General features: G+C 43.0%; 1 protein-coding gene across 12 annotated transcripts in view; it reads left to right on the top strand.

The window, feature by feature from the left end:
* The window catches only part of IQSEC1 (IQ motif and Sec7 domain ArfGEF 1), a 611,669-nt gene that overhangs the window by 508,652 nt on the left and 87,965 nt on the right, over positions 1-15,052 (top strand). Inside the window, exon 1 of one of the 12 annotated variants that reach the window (XM_075939726.1) lies at positions 2,265-2,660. The exons of 10 other annotated variants lie outside the window; for them this stretch is intronic. In XM_075939726.1, the coding sequence (XP_075795841.1) occupies positions 2,428-2,660 (233 nt within the window). In that variant the 5' untranslated portion in view covers positions 2,265-2,427. Of the gene's footprint in view, positions 1-2,264; positions 2,661-15,052 lie in introns of those variants that run through there. One more of the 12 variants, XM_075939727.1, reaches the window with a different exon arrangement.

Below are 15,052 nucleotides of genomic sequence, written 5' to 3'. Positions count from 1 at the left end.
ACCTGATAAGAATCTCATACTTCAGATGCATCTGGTGCAGATAGGTGAAGCTGGTCTAGATAAACTTAGGTTTACATACTGCATGCTCTAGACAGATTGTTGTATGTTCTCTAATGCTTCATTTTATTCAGCTGTTGGGGAAATTACGCCTGATCTTAAACTTATGAGACTAGCTCCTAAGAATGCTGATAGCATGCATGGTCCATTAGCATCACTCACTATATCCACTCATGAAAACATTCAGCTTCATAGCTAACTCCAGTTTAAGGGGCTTCATGTACATTACATATAGAGTCAAACATGTCCAAATCCTCAGCCCACAAGCAGGCTGTTTTGAAAGTTCTTTAAAAAGTGGCCTAATTATTTTCAAGATGGAGGGCAATGACATCTTCATAGAAAAATGGCTATGTGGAGTGGAGTGAGGGGTACAGTGTTGACAAGAGCAAGGGACTGGGAGTCAGGAATCCAGGATGCTAGTCCCAAATCAGCCAGTGACTCCATCACCTTGTGCTAATCCATTAATTTCCCCATGCTTCTGTTAATCTATCTGTAAAAGGGGGATAATGTTTCTTACCTCTATCATCAGCATTAGCTATACCATAAAAAATTCCATTAGTTTGGAGGGAGGGCTGCTTGAGAATATGCTGTTACAGAGTCTGCACTCCTTCCAGACCAGGATTCAGTGGAACAGAAAGGAAAAAAAATGGCTCTAAAACACTATTTTCATTATTCATTCATGCATCAGTAGCCCTTTATATGCCCAGTCCTCTTTTGTATATTTACTGTGCACTGGTTTCTTCACTGGTCCAGAAATGCATTTTCCTCTATCCCTTCATCACTCCATACAATAGTAAAGAATAGTTTTAGATGTTTTTGCAAACAACAAATCACCACATATTAGTGGAATACACATGCTGTATAGAACATAATCAACATTTGAATTAATGTTCCTCTGACTAATATCCAGAGTAAAATTAGACTTTCTTATTTTGAATGACAGGATTCAGAATATTGACAAAATGGTTCATCATTCTAAAGTCACCTGCTTTGAATTAGTATCCGGAAATTAAGTGGAATTTTTGCATCACCAGTATTTTGCAGTGTAGCTCACTGTTTTGAGTTCTAAGAAAGCAGTTGTAATTTTTTCTCTGTTCTTATTCTGGTGTGTTTAAAAATATTTTTAGCTTTGCTATTTTTGGTTACTGTGCACATGGACCATGTCAGGAAAGCTTAAATGTAGTTGGTTAGAAGCTCCAAAAAAGAAATGAACACACACCCTTCCTCTGTGTCAGAGAGAATCTATTCTCTTATAAATGCCTTCTTTTTGCAACAGGACTTTAAAAGAAGGATTCAAAATACTTTGAAAGATAATTGATTTTAAGTAGTTAAAAAGACGAGCAAGGAAAAGTAAGCATGTCAAGGCTGTCAAGCTGTCACTGTGTGAATGAGGCAGATATCAACAAATTATGAGTGAAATTATAAATACCTCAAAATCCAGCTGGCAAAAGCCTTTAAGATCTGCTTTAAAATTAACCCCAAATCCAGAATTCTTGCTCTAAAGGCATCTTTTAATCTAAAGGAGCCTGATGTGTTCCATGTGTAAGCTCTGGGTGAGTCTACACAGCATCCTAAACTAGAAATAAGATATGCCATTTGCGCTACACACATTGCATAGCTTATTTTGTTTGAATTTAGAAATAGGCTCTTTTGAAATTTGGCACGTCCACATAGCATGTTATATTTTCAGACATCCCTTAATCATTAGCGTGCCTGGTATTTAGAAAAATAGTTTGAAATAACAGGTGGCTTGTTGAGACCTGGGGTAGACCTCCAGTCTCCCAGACTAGCCATGCAGTGTAGACCTACCCAAGCTGAACCCCCCTTGCAGGCACAAGGCTGGATGCTGCCCTCCCTTGCTCCCCAGTGGCTAGGGAATACCTGCTAGCAGAAGGGTGGGAGAGGAGACTGAAGCCCAGCCGGGCAGGAGCTGGCCCCTGGCGGGTCAGGAGTTCCCACGCGTGGCGCTCTGCTGGGAGCTGCAAGCCCGGCTGAACGCGCGCCGGGTGCGAGGCGCTGGCGAGCTGAGTTGGCCTTAGCGCGCCGCTTTTCACTCAGGCTGGAAGCTGGCACCAGAGCCAGCCCCTCGCCCGGCGCCACGCGGGGGGGGGGTGGGGGAAAGCCAGGGGCGAGCAGCGCGGCTGGACAAGGGAGCAGCCCCCCGGCTAGTGCCCAGCACTGCAGCCGGCGCCGCTCCCCCCCCAGCGAGGCTCCGTCCCTCCCCTCGTTGCTGCAGCGCCCCGCGCTCGCTCGCTCGCCTGCTGCTCTCCCGGGGCGGGGGCCTCCTTTCCCTCCCCGCTGTGGCAGCCAATCTGCGCCGCAGCGGAGCAATGCAGCCCGGCCTCCCGCCCGCCCCGCGCAGGCATTGGTATGCCCGGCCTCGCCGCTGGCGGAGCAGGGCTGGGGAGGGGGCTTCCCCGGGCTCCCGCCTTCCCGGCCCGGGCGCTGCTAGCGGACTCGCCCCGAGCAAGGGCTGCGGAGTGTCCCGCTCCCGGACCGGCCAGGGGAGGCTATGCGAGCCGCCCGGGCGCCCCAGCCATGTGGTGCCTGCACTGTCACTCGGAGAGGACTCAGTCCCTGCTGGAGCTGGAGCTGGACAGCTGGTGAGCCACTGCGCGCAGCCGGGAAAGCGGGCTCGGCTGGGGGCAGCGAGAAGCAGCCGCCTCTCTCCTGTGGAATAGTGATAGAAATGGAGCCGTGTTAGTCTGGGGCAGCTGAAGCAAAATGCAGGACAATGTAACACTTTAAAGACTAACAAGATGGTTTATTAGATGATGAATAGTGATAGAAATGTAGCCGTGTTAGTCTGGGGTCGCTGAAGCAAAATGCAGGACAATGTAGCACTTTAAAGACTAACAAGATGGTTTATTAGATGATGAGCTTTCATGGGCCAGACAAGACTGCTGGGGTGCGCAGCACTCCGAAATGGGGGGCTGCAAATACTGCCCCGCCCCGGGGCAGCCGCCGCGCGTTTCGTCTTTTCGTGGCGCTTTTGTGTGTGTGTGTGAGAGAGAGAGAGAGAAGTGGCGCTCACGCTGCTGATGTGTCAGGAATGGATTTCAACCACCGCCACACAGTGCGCGCTTCCCAACCCCCAGGATTTCTATCGCGCTTTCCGAAGCCCGCTGTGTGTAATGCTGTGCCTCTGCTCCGAGCCCTGCCGGCACCGGTAAAGACATCGCACCGTGTAACATCATCTGTGTTAAAGTTTTCAATGATTGCAAATGTATGCCGAGCACAGCCAACTGTAGCTTTGTAGTAGACGCCCCTGTGTTTTTCTGATTTGATCTGAGGAAGTGGGTCTGGCCCACGAAAGCTCATCATCTAATAAACCATCTTGTTAGTCTTTAAAGTGTTACATTGTCCTGCATTTTGCTTCAGCTACCCCAGACTAACACGGCTACATTTCTATCACTATTCTGTGTTTTTCTGGAGCTCTTCTAGTTGAATTTCATAGTACACCTACTTAAGTCTGCAGGAAGATGCAATTACAATGTTATTTGCCTTTTCTAGATATAAACCTAGATTAACAGCATAGCCATTTTGATATGGGATCAACATTTGTTAACTTTTAAACGTATTGCTGCATATTAGTGATAGTAGGTACTGCTATTTGTATCCTTCCACTTACAAAGCAGGCTGATATCGTTTGCCCAGGCATATTCTCTCTCTCACACACACACACAGGCACTCACACTCTTTTTCACGCTCACACACACACACAACCGCTGTGCTCTCCCTTTTCTAATCTCTGACATTGCTGATGTTTCTGATACTGTTATTAAGTAACTAAAAGGTTTCATTCTCTTTGCCTAAATAGGTGGTTTAACAAATTCTAGCATTTTATGTGTGGAGTGGGATTCCAATCATTTTAGTCATCTTTGTACTGGTATCATTTTAGCTTTCACCAGAGAGATCCAAAGTTTCAATTTCAGTACAGTAGACACAGCTAACTTGATGAAATATGGATTTGAGACAGGGTGCGAGGATGACTTTTGATTGCGAGGCGGGGCAGGGAGAGGTTGCCTCAGAATTCTGATTTGAGAAGAAATTACACCAGCAAAGGACAACCTAGGCTAATGAGTGGGCCACATGATTGTCCTAACCAAGACCATCTCCCAGGATATGGTAGCTTTTCTTAATTGCTGGCTCTGCCATTTCAACTGTAGCAGTGCTTTGAGTGGATTTAAAGAGAGCACACGGCTCTCACAGGGTTTGGTGCACTCACCATGTACATCACTTCTCATGCCCTTGCTTTACATGCATGTCAATTCAGTAATACCGGTAGAAAAAAACTACATAGACGGAAACTAGTGGAATCTGGCAACCCTGGCATGGGCAAAGGTAAACATAGAAATGTGCAGGCCACATACAGAAACCCAACAGGCCACAGGTTGCCCCCTGCTTAGTTACACATCCCCAGCCCTGTCTGATACACTTAATTGATAACATCAAGAGCAATTGAATTAAATGTACACTGCTCAGATGAGAAAATCAAAAACCTCAAGTACTCCTCCTCATTTGAGAAGTGCAGCTATCCAGCCTAACTGTACCTCTTGATTTGTTTTTCCTATTAGAAAATGTTTCAGTACAGATTTATAACAGCTGGCTAACGATGGTATCCACTGATAAGCCTCTCCATCACGAAGTCAGTCCTCCTTTGCTGAAAAAAAATATCATGTTTAATTTTAACTAGCGTAGTGTTTTTCTGCATTGTGAGTTACATGTGCCTTGGCCATAAGGTAGTTCTGGTCTATTTGAGAGATTTCTCTGGGCCTTAAGATAGATTCATATTTTGTAGAATGAAAACTTTTGAACTGATTTTTTTTGTTCATTTTCTATTCATTGTAGGTACAAAAGAAACTCTTCTGTATGTGAAGTAAGGTGCGATTATCTTAGCCTGAAACAACAACTTAAAATAAATAAATTTTTTAAAAACCAGTTTGCCCCCATTTATCTGGGTGGCTTGTGAAGTTTAAAGATGACACTTCCAAGAGTAGATTTTCATATGGCAAAAGTTACACAGTTGTGTGGCTAACTTAGACAAACAGTTCCTGCAGATGTGCTTGCAAACTGGTTAATTGTCCATGACCAAACCAAAAAATGTAAAAATAGCTGTTATTCTGAAGGTGGACCTGCATCACATAGCTTACTGACTGCTGGAACAGTAATTAAAAGTTCAGACCAACATTTTTAGAGGTGACCTCAGATTTTGAGCGTTGCAGATTTGGAGTGTCCAAGTTGTGAGTTCGGCTTTTCAAAAATATTGAGTCCCTACATTTCCAATTGGCTCCAGTTAAAACTGGGGGGCTGTGTCTAGACTGGCAAGTTTTTCCGCAAAATCATCTGATTTTGTGGAAAAACTTGCCAGCTGTCTACACTGGCCATTTGAATTTCTGCAAGAACACTGACGATCTCATGTAAGATCGTCAGTGTTCTTGTGGAAATACTGTGCTGCTCCCGTTCAGGCAAAAGCCCTCTTGCGCAAATCATTTGCGTAAGAGGGCCAGTGTAAACAGCACAGTAGTGTTTTCCGCAAAAAAGCCCAGATCGCAAAAATGGCAGTCGGGGCTTTTTTGCTGAAAACCGCGTCTAGATTGGCCACGGATGCTTTTCCGCAAAAAGTGCTTTTGCGGAAAAGCATCCTGCCAATCTAGACGTGCTTTTCCGAAAATACTTTTAACAGAAAACTTTTCCGTCAAAAGCATTTTCGGAAAATCATGCCAGTGTAGACGTAGCCGGGATGTACAGCAGCTCTGAAACTGCAGGCTCCATGTGTCTCAAGTTGAGCATTCAGAAACAGAGGCACTAAAAATCAGAAGTCATGATAAATCTTGCCTGATTCTCTACATTAGTATCATATTCTGCCTTGATGCAAAGCTCCAGTTGACATCAGCGGGAGATCTGCTATGAATCAAACGTAATATATGGCCCCATCTGTGTACTCCAGCCCCTGGGCCATAATTAAAAATGTAATTCAGCCCTCATCACAGGACTGGTTTTTGGGAAATGGTGAAATAGTGATGATCATATGACTATATTGCCAAGCATCCAGCAGGGCCAGACAGAGGATCAGGCTCCCTCTGACTTAATTGTCCCATTCTCCTGTGCCTCCAAGTTTCACTCAGAATCTCTTGTCTCTTGACATCCCCTTCTGTCTGCTTCTAAGGTGTGCAGAAATACAGACTCCAGTTTCTTATCAATTCCCCTTCCCCTGCTCCCACTCATTCCTGGCCAACTGCATGCAAACAAGGGGGCACACCCTGAAAAAAACTATAATTAGTTATTCTAAGAACACTACACATGGATCTGCACAAAGCTTGGCAGCTGTGACTGCACATTGCAAGAATTCATTCCCGTTTACGAGAGGACTTTCTCCAGCAATGTACATTTGTTGTACATAAAAACAGACATTGTGGTGACATTTTCAGAATTGTTTGATTTTGGCCCAACTTTGCTCCCATTGAGGTCAGTATGAGTTTTATCATTGACCTCATTGAGAGCAGAGGGCACTTCTGAAAATCCCACTCTAGATTGACAACGATTGTGCTGCCGCTGTTGCTATGTAATATTTTAACTACAGTTGATTCAAGAAACCCTAATTAAGATGGGGCTTTCACTGTACTAGTTATGTATTAAACACACACGAAGATATATCTCACTATCGCATAGAGTTTATAGTCTATTAATAGTTATCGTGGTCAGGGGAATTCTACTGAGAGATGTAATTTTTCAGCTTCATAATTTTAATGGTGCAGCATTCTGTACTTGAGGGTTTTTTTTATACTGGAATTGACTATGGACCAAGGGTCAAATTTTATTCTCGGTTTCACCCATGAATTTCTGTCGTCTAATAGATTGCATAAGTGTGAAAGAGAGATCTGGCCCAGAATTTGAATGTTCATTTTCAGCATTATGAATGTTGTCACCTTATGTCAGAGGTTGACTAAATACATTTTGTATTTAATTTATATGACTTGGCTTTGCAAAGATAATTACTGATCATTAGGTTCTCATGACATGTGTAAACAGAAAACATTTGAATCACATACACATATCACTTCTTATGTCATGCCAGAGTATGTCATGATTTTGTGAAGTGGACACTTGTAATTAGGGTCTAGATGGAGACTGCAGATTTATTTCATTGTGATACAATTATTTGATTCTATTGGTAAGAGACGAGAGACTGGTACTTGAATCTGCTATACCACAAAACACCAAGATAGCTTCATTTTAATGCTAACGGTGACCTGCAGATGACAAAAATAGTTTTTGCCCTCTTTTGATTCCTTAAGATGGACAAAGGAAGCCTGGAATTTTCTAATTTTTAAAGTTTTTTTTTTCCAGATTTGTTTTTTTTACCTCTACCAAGGTCAACTTTTGTCTTCTGTTGGTGCTGGTGAAGGGAATTAGTATGAGAGCTTTCACAGCCCTCAACACAAGAGGGATATTGTAGATCTTACAATCTGTTTTTATTTTGTTTTCGTTAATACCTGTTTAACTCAAATGCCTTCCCAAAGGGTCTGTTTCTCTGTTGTCCTGCAAAGTGTGTAACCATTTGGACAGTGAAAAGCAGATGTAAAATGCTGCTCTTCTGATGTGGTATAACTTTACACTTACCTTGCACTGGTATAAATGATTGTACATTTTGCAGAGCAGAGGAAAATCAGGCTCAAGGATTTTAACCATTCTGACTAAAATATTCTGTCTGGCTCTCTTCTGTCCTCTGAGCTTTCCAAGCTAAACAGGATAGATAACTCCTATTTCTAATGTGCTTAAAAACAAACACACCAAGCCCCAAACATCACCACCATCCTGCCCATAATCTTGCAGAAAAAAAAGGGCACAAAACCAATACTTTTTTTTTCTTGTATGGAACTTTTTGGAGTGGTGAAGTGTTCGTGGCAGACCTCTAGATCTCAGCAGCTCCCTGCTATGGGAAAGTTCAAATTTGGATTCAAATCAGAATTCCGCACCTGATCCCTACCCGGGTAAGCAGCCAAACCACATGTGAACACTTCTGAAGCCTGGAAGTTGAAATGCACATCTGATTCTGAGCATTGTGGCTCAGGCTCATCTGTATATTAAAGCATTCTTGACTTGGGTTAGAGTCCTTTCAGTTTTCACAGGCCAGGACAGTATTTGAATGGGAAAGCTCCAAGGAGAATAGCTCCAGCTAGTAGTTCTCCTTCCTTTAGGTTAGTATTGCACCAGTAACCTGGTGGTGTGTTTTGAGGTTCTGTGTTGCTGTGGTGGGAGGTGCTATCATTTAAACTGAGCTGTACCACAGAATTCCTGATAATCCGCGTTTCAGAGCTCCAAGAGCACTTTCTGTATGAGTGGAACTGTTAAACCTTGGCTTCTTGGTCATATTCCAGCTCTTGTAATTACATTTCTTTTGAACTAAATTCCTTCTGCACTTTCAATTGTATAGATAATGTACATTCACATTCTTTCCTTGTACTCTTACGTATTGTACTATTAAGCAACTGTTGCGTTCCACTCTAGAGATTACTGTGCTGATCTCCCTCCAGATATGCCTTTGCTATCAGTATCTTTCAAGTGTATCATGTGTTTCAGTGAGTAAATGTGCAATGCGCTGCAAAGAAAATGTGACACGGAAATACAAAATATTGTTTTATACTCTGTCTCAAACAATTTTCTGTGTACGCTGGTAAAAAGACAGAGATTGTAAAACACCGAACAACTTCGTTTTTCAAGAAACTGGGTGAGGAGGTTTCTTCAGAGTGCAAGGAAATGATTGTAGGTGTAAAGACTCACTGCAGTCTCAAGTTCTGTTTTTATTTTTACCGGCAGACCGTGGTGAGAGAGAGAGAGATTGGAGTAGGACACACATGCAGAATCAAAAAGAAATAAAACTGTTTATTCCCACCCTACCATCTTAGTGCATGCACATCAGAGTTAGTTTAGATTGATCATGTCTCAAGTGTGATTTAAAAACAAACAGAGCACCCATCTTGGTCTTTTATTTCTTCCAGTCATGGAAAAATGTTTCCTGGGGTGGAAAGATTAGATTGTACTCTGCCATGGCTAATGGCCTATAAAGCCTACCTTTTTTGAGTATTTTATTGAGGAGTTGGTTTGCTTGTCTGGAACCATCTTTTATCCACCAGTTAGATTCTCTAATCTGCTAAATTGTGCTGCATAGGCAGTACAAAGTTAAAGTGAATTTATACAGGCCAGAGCTTCTCCCTGGAGAATTTCCCATCTGTCGAGGAAAACTACACTGGTATGAAACAGGTTAGGTGGCATGACATCCTCCTCTGCCCTCTATCCCTTCTTACCCCCAGCGTACATGGGGTGTAAGGGACAGGCCTTGTAGGAGTTAGTGAAATGGAGTTGAGCTCCAATGTGTCCAGTTCTCCACCACTAAAAGCTCCATTAGTTGACATGAGAATAGGCCACTTGCTGCTAGAATGTCCCCCAAGGCTGAGTTGGTGTCATGGTGCTAGCTGTAGCTGGTGGTCCATGGTCTCCACTGTTCACTATATCTCCGCACAGCTTGAACTCAGTGGAGAATCAGGACCTGAATAATTTGTCTCAGAAATAAGCTATGAAGTGTTCTGGTAAACTTTCTCTGTGTAAGCATGTGAGAGCAAGATGAGTGTTAAGAACTGTTTGCAAGTGGCCAATAGTTTTTGCATATGAAGTAAAGTACAGGCAGTCCCCGAGTTACACGGATCCGACTTATGTCGGATCCGCACTTACGAACGGGGCTTTCTCGCCCCGGAGCTTGCAGGCAGCGGGACCGCCCAGAGCGCAGCGGTCCCGCCACCTCGACCTCCGGGGCGAGAAAAGCTGCTCCGGGTGCCCCTGGTCTACTGGGGACCGTCTCCAGCAGACCAGGGACACCTGGAGCAAAGCTGGGGAGGTGGAGGGGTCCCGCGCCTCTGAGGCTTTGCCAGAGCAAAGCCTCAGAGGTGCGACACTCCGCCGCCGCTGCGGCTTTGCTCCCCATGTCCCTGGTCTGCTGGGGGGAGGGGCCCGCAGCTAGTGCGCCCCACCCCTCCCCAGCAGACCAGGCTTTTGTTGTGGACCCTGGGGTATAGCAGCTGGGGTGCTGCCAGGTTGGTCCTGCAGGGACCTACCTGGCAGCCCAGCTGTTCTGTCCCAGGCTGGAGATTCAGCCGCTGTTGAAACTGATCAGTGGCTGATTCCAGGAAGCTGGGGGCAGAGCAATTCTGCCTCCAGCTTCCTGTAGTCAGCCCCTGGTCAGTTTCAGCAGCAGCGGCTGAATCTGGAGCCAGTTCTGACTTACATACAAATTCAACTTAAGAACAAACCTATAGTCCCTATCTTGTACGTAACCCGGGGACTGCCTGTAAGCCTTACGGTTTCAAGCAAACTGTAGTAGACACTCAAAAACTCTGCATCTTAAGGTTATATTTCACATCCTACAAACAGGAAAAGTTAGATAAATACATAAAATACTCTTACTGAAAAATTGCAGTGTAACACTACTTTGTTACTCAGAATAACAAGAACCCCAAACAAGAGAGATTAAACAGGCTGCTCCCTCTAACAGAAAGAGACACAACTCAATTCATGTTATTCTTGGCTATTTGTCTGTAGGCCAGCTTTGATTACATACTTCCCTACAAAGCCCTTTCACCTGAAAGCAGAACCAGGAAACCCCCTGAGAATTTCAAATGATAAATCAAAATTTTAACACAGTTTTCAACACCTCACTGGAAGGTCCACCAGTAGTGTGATTTTGGTGAGTTGAATCCTGAGTCCCTACCAGTGGTTTTTTACTTTTTTGATATCAGGAACTAATATGTGGCCTCCCTAAACTGTGTCAGGAAGATTTCAGGGACTGGCAGCAGTCCATAGAGTGCTCCTTGATAAATAATGCCCTAGACCTACTCTACCTTTTCACTTTGATTGGTGAGAAGCTGGACTAGAAAAACTTCACCCAGAAACCACTGAGAAGCTGCACTTAGTCTTTCCTAATACAGGTGGGACTATTAAAATGGAAATTGGAGATCTGACAGATAGCAGGCTCAGGTTAGGGAAAGGAGCTCTTGTACTTGTTAGCGAATAGGTGGTCTGTTGGTTTGTCTGTCACCCTGGGAGTGAGGGTTGACATGAAAAGACTATATATTTGTATACGATTTCAAGTGATTTGTGTATGTTGGTTTGTTAAATTCTTTGTCCAGAATGTAAGATGCTCTGATATTTTACCACCACCCTCCATACAGAACCCATCACATTTATTGATGGTTAGGGAAAATCCATCTACTGAAGGAAGACAGACTTTTATATAAGTTGTCAGAAGATGAAGACTCTATTCTATTCAGACCTTTTAAAAAAATTCTAAGTAGAGAATGGGGCATGCAAGCTGAAAGCTAATTTCCATTCTCTGTTCACTCTTGGATTGTGTCAGTGGAACCTGCTTTGGTAGTTAACACAGGCCTTTGAGGAAGCATGAAACTAAACCCATTTGTTATTTAAAACACTTTCTGAATCTTTGATCCTTCTTTAGAATATTCACATGTTACCTAAACGAAAATGTGTGGATTTTTACTAAAGAAACATGTGAGGTGGTATTGTAAAATAAAACAGCATTTGTTTTTGTCATTGTTGCTGTTGCTTGAGGCCCTTGGTATGTTTTTCAGCTCCTGATTAATTCCTTAACTTCCTTCTGCCTGTGAACACTGAGATACTTGAAGGGGAAGGTTGGCCTGCTCAAAAATTGTTCCCAGCTGTGTGTGCTGTACTGTAGTTGTTTCACATAGTGAAGGAGAAAAATCCTGAAATAGGTCGAGTGGTAGAAGTAATCAAATCCGTTTGATTTAGGATCCTTCTGTAATTTTGTTGCCTGCATGACATTTCAACACACAAACATTTTCTGGCTCAATAAATGGCATGTTGTTTGCTATTTTTAAATTAACTTTTGTCTCTTTGAAACAGTAAATATATCAGTTAAGAAACAAATAGGAAAAGAGAGAACACTATTTATCTGGGCCTGAAAAGAAGCAAAGAGCTGGAATCTGATGTTTTGACTTCATACAGAGCCAAAATGCCAACAAACTGGTTTTTAATTATCTGGGCATCAGTATCATTCAGGGTTACCTCGTGCTCGCTCTCTCTTTCTCTCTCTGATTGGCCTGACACAACAGCTGAAGCTATAACAGAGTAGAAAAGCAAGGATGGCTGGTATGAAGACAAGGATTATTGTTGTACTGTAGCAAGTGCTGTCTCAGCTGTGCGCACAGATCAGTTCTTCCCCAGCTGCAGAAACTGAATCTTTCTTTTTAAAATTAGTGTGTTGTGTAGGCTACAGTGTATGTCATGATAGCAAAATATTACTATGTATTCTGTAGGAGTCAAAATAGAAAGGGGCTTCTTCATGCCAGATAATGCATCAGAACAGATCATCTCTTTCTCTAAATAAATATTTCAGAGTGTACTTAATTATAACAATAACCTTGAGCACAGACTTCCATAGAATTATGCAAATTAGGTACTACACAACATGAATAGGGTGAAACAGAACCAGGTCTGGTAATAACTAGAATGTCAGGGGGGTATCAAAAGCATAAATTAAAAAAAAATAACATACAGTCATGTTTGAAAGGACAAAAGGGTGCTTTTTAAAATGGCATATGATTATTTTGGTTTTGCTTTTTCTGTGGAGTGTAAATACCCTTTTTGATGCACATGCAATATCCATTAGCACTGACGCACTTTGCCCAGGTACACAGACTAATAGACCCTATGTGACACCAACTGTCTTTCTCTAGGAAAATATCCAAAACGTTATAAATTCATTAATTCCTTTACCAGCGTAAAAATAGGTTCTCATTTCCTTTTAATAATATATGTTCATTTGTTTTTTAATTCATTATTCGATGAAAATGGAAAACTAAGAGACGTAGTTTATAGTTAAAGTGGGAGGCGGTGCTCCCTGCATGCTATGCTCACCAACCCCCCTCTCTGGGGGTAGGCAGCCTTAGCTCCCCGCCCCCCCCCCCCCCCCCGGCCACCGAGAGGGCCAGCAGCCTGGCCTGCCTTGGCTGTCTTTGCCAGTCCCTCCCTCCCCCCTCCAAGTCCAGGCCAGCTCCGGCTCTCCCTCCCTCTCTGGTGGCTGGGGGATTGGGCTGGGCTGAGGCCTGATACAGAGCCAGCAGTGCAGGGTGACACCCGGCTCCCCAGGAGCAGTGCTGGGAACTAGCAAGTAACCATTACAGTTACTTATGCTTATTGGTTAGCAGTTTGAATGGTTATACTATTACATCCCTAATCAAAGCAGTCATCAACATGAAATGTCCATAAGAAGAGTTCTGCCTTTTAAAGGCTACTTTTTAAAATGACTCACATGAAGCCATTTCAAATAATCCAGCACATACATCAAAACTTTAATGAAAAAGACTTCCTCTTAAGCACCACAGGTATATAAATCTAAGCCAGCTTTGAAGCAGTGGGGTGCACTGTATTGTCAAATAAATAATTATGCTAAAATTAAGTTATTAAAAGTGTGGCATAGCTTTGGTTTCAGCCTCATTTGTGTGTTTGTCCTCATAAATTTGGGATAATTCTGGTCTATAACTTGGTATTCAAACAAGAGAACTTTTAGCTTTCTTAAGCACCATATCATATGTGAGGACTCCTTTTCTTTGATGACAGTGGAATGCCTAGACTTTGACCTGAACATTTTTGCCACTCTAGTGCTTTTCCCAGGCGTCATCTCAGGAGGGTCTAACCATAGCAGCTGCTTCTGCAGCTGCTATTCTGTTTCTCTGGACGACTGACTTCAAGTCAGTTCAGATGATGGCTTCTTGCTGCATAGTGCTTTCCTTGAACCAGGTGTGAGGAGAACATGAATCCATTTCAAGGCTGCATCTATTATTAGTAGGAGCTACAAAAGGCATTGATTTCCTTTTTTCGGAGACACCTAGAGCATGAAGATGCATATGTGATATAAAACTGATAGGCAGTTCTGCTTCCTGCTCTGATATTTGGGCGCACAGTAATATTTATTTTTTTAACCTGGATAAGTATCTTGCAATGAAATACTTTTATAAAGCGGCATTCTCATATAAAAGCATCACACTTTGATTTCAGAGAGGCAGCTGTGTTAGTCTGTTTTAGGAAAAACAAGGAGTGCCACTGGACTCCTTGTTGTTTTTACTGTTTAATTTGCATTTAAACCCTCTTCACAAGTCTTATGACAAATTCCTCAAGTGCCTAGATATTCCAGTTCTGGATGTTTTGGTAATGCTTATTGGTAGAAATACAGCTATGACCGGCAGAAATAAAGTAAGCTTGTAAAATTATTTTCTCTGCTTTTGACTTTAATATAATATGTTTGTATACATTTCTCTCTGGGGAGAGATGGTTTGAACGGATTTGGGAATGGAGTAGACAAAATGAGAACTGGAGAAGAGGCAGATTTGACTCAGAATTTCCCAAAACTGACTCTCTGTGGAAATAGCATGGGCTTTCAAAGTACGTGGGGGACAGAACAAGATGGTGACTTGTCCTCTGTCTTGGTATTTATAGAATCACAGGGAACTTGATGGTTTAGGAGATTTTGGGTTGCATTATCTAATGCCTGAGCCAAGTAAATAAGAGTCAGGACACCTGAGCTCTGTTTTAAACTCTGCCAATAACTTGCTTTATAACCCGGAGCAAGTCGCTGAACAATCCTTGAGAGTTTTCTAGGTTAGCGATCCTTGAAGGAAATGCCCTATATAATAACAAAGTCTTACTGATATGGCAATTGTATATAGAGGCCTGCCTCTCTAGGTGATTAGTCTGAATCCAGCTCATGGGAGCAGTGACTAAAAGTTATAATAATCTGATGGTTGAACAGGGACCTGTGCTAACTCAGACTAGTAGTCTCCTTCCAGTTTTCAGTGGACAGCTATGCAAAATAAATATTAAAAAACCTGAAACCAGCATCAGAAATGGAATGGAGATCCTTGATAGAAAGGCCAAATCGGGGGTGGTGATCTTTTTCTCTCAT

The sequence above is a fragment of the Pelodiscus sinensis genome, chromosome 11 (genome assembly GCF_049634645.1).
Source record: "Pelodiscus sinensis isolate JC-2024 chromosome 11, ASM4963464v1, whole genome shotgun sequence".
Lineage (NCBI taxonomy): Eukaryota > Metazoa > Chordata > Testudines > Trionychidae > Pelodiscus > Pelodiscus sinensis.
The sequence above is the reverse complement of the archived record's forward strand: the minus strand, read 5'-3'. Positions and strand labels throughout refer to the sequence as shown.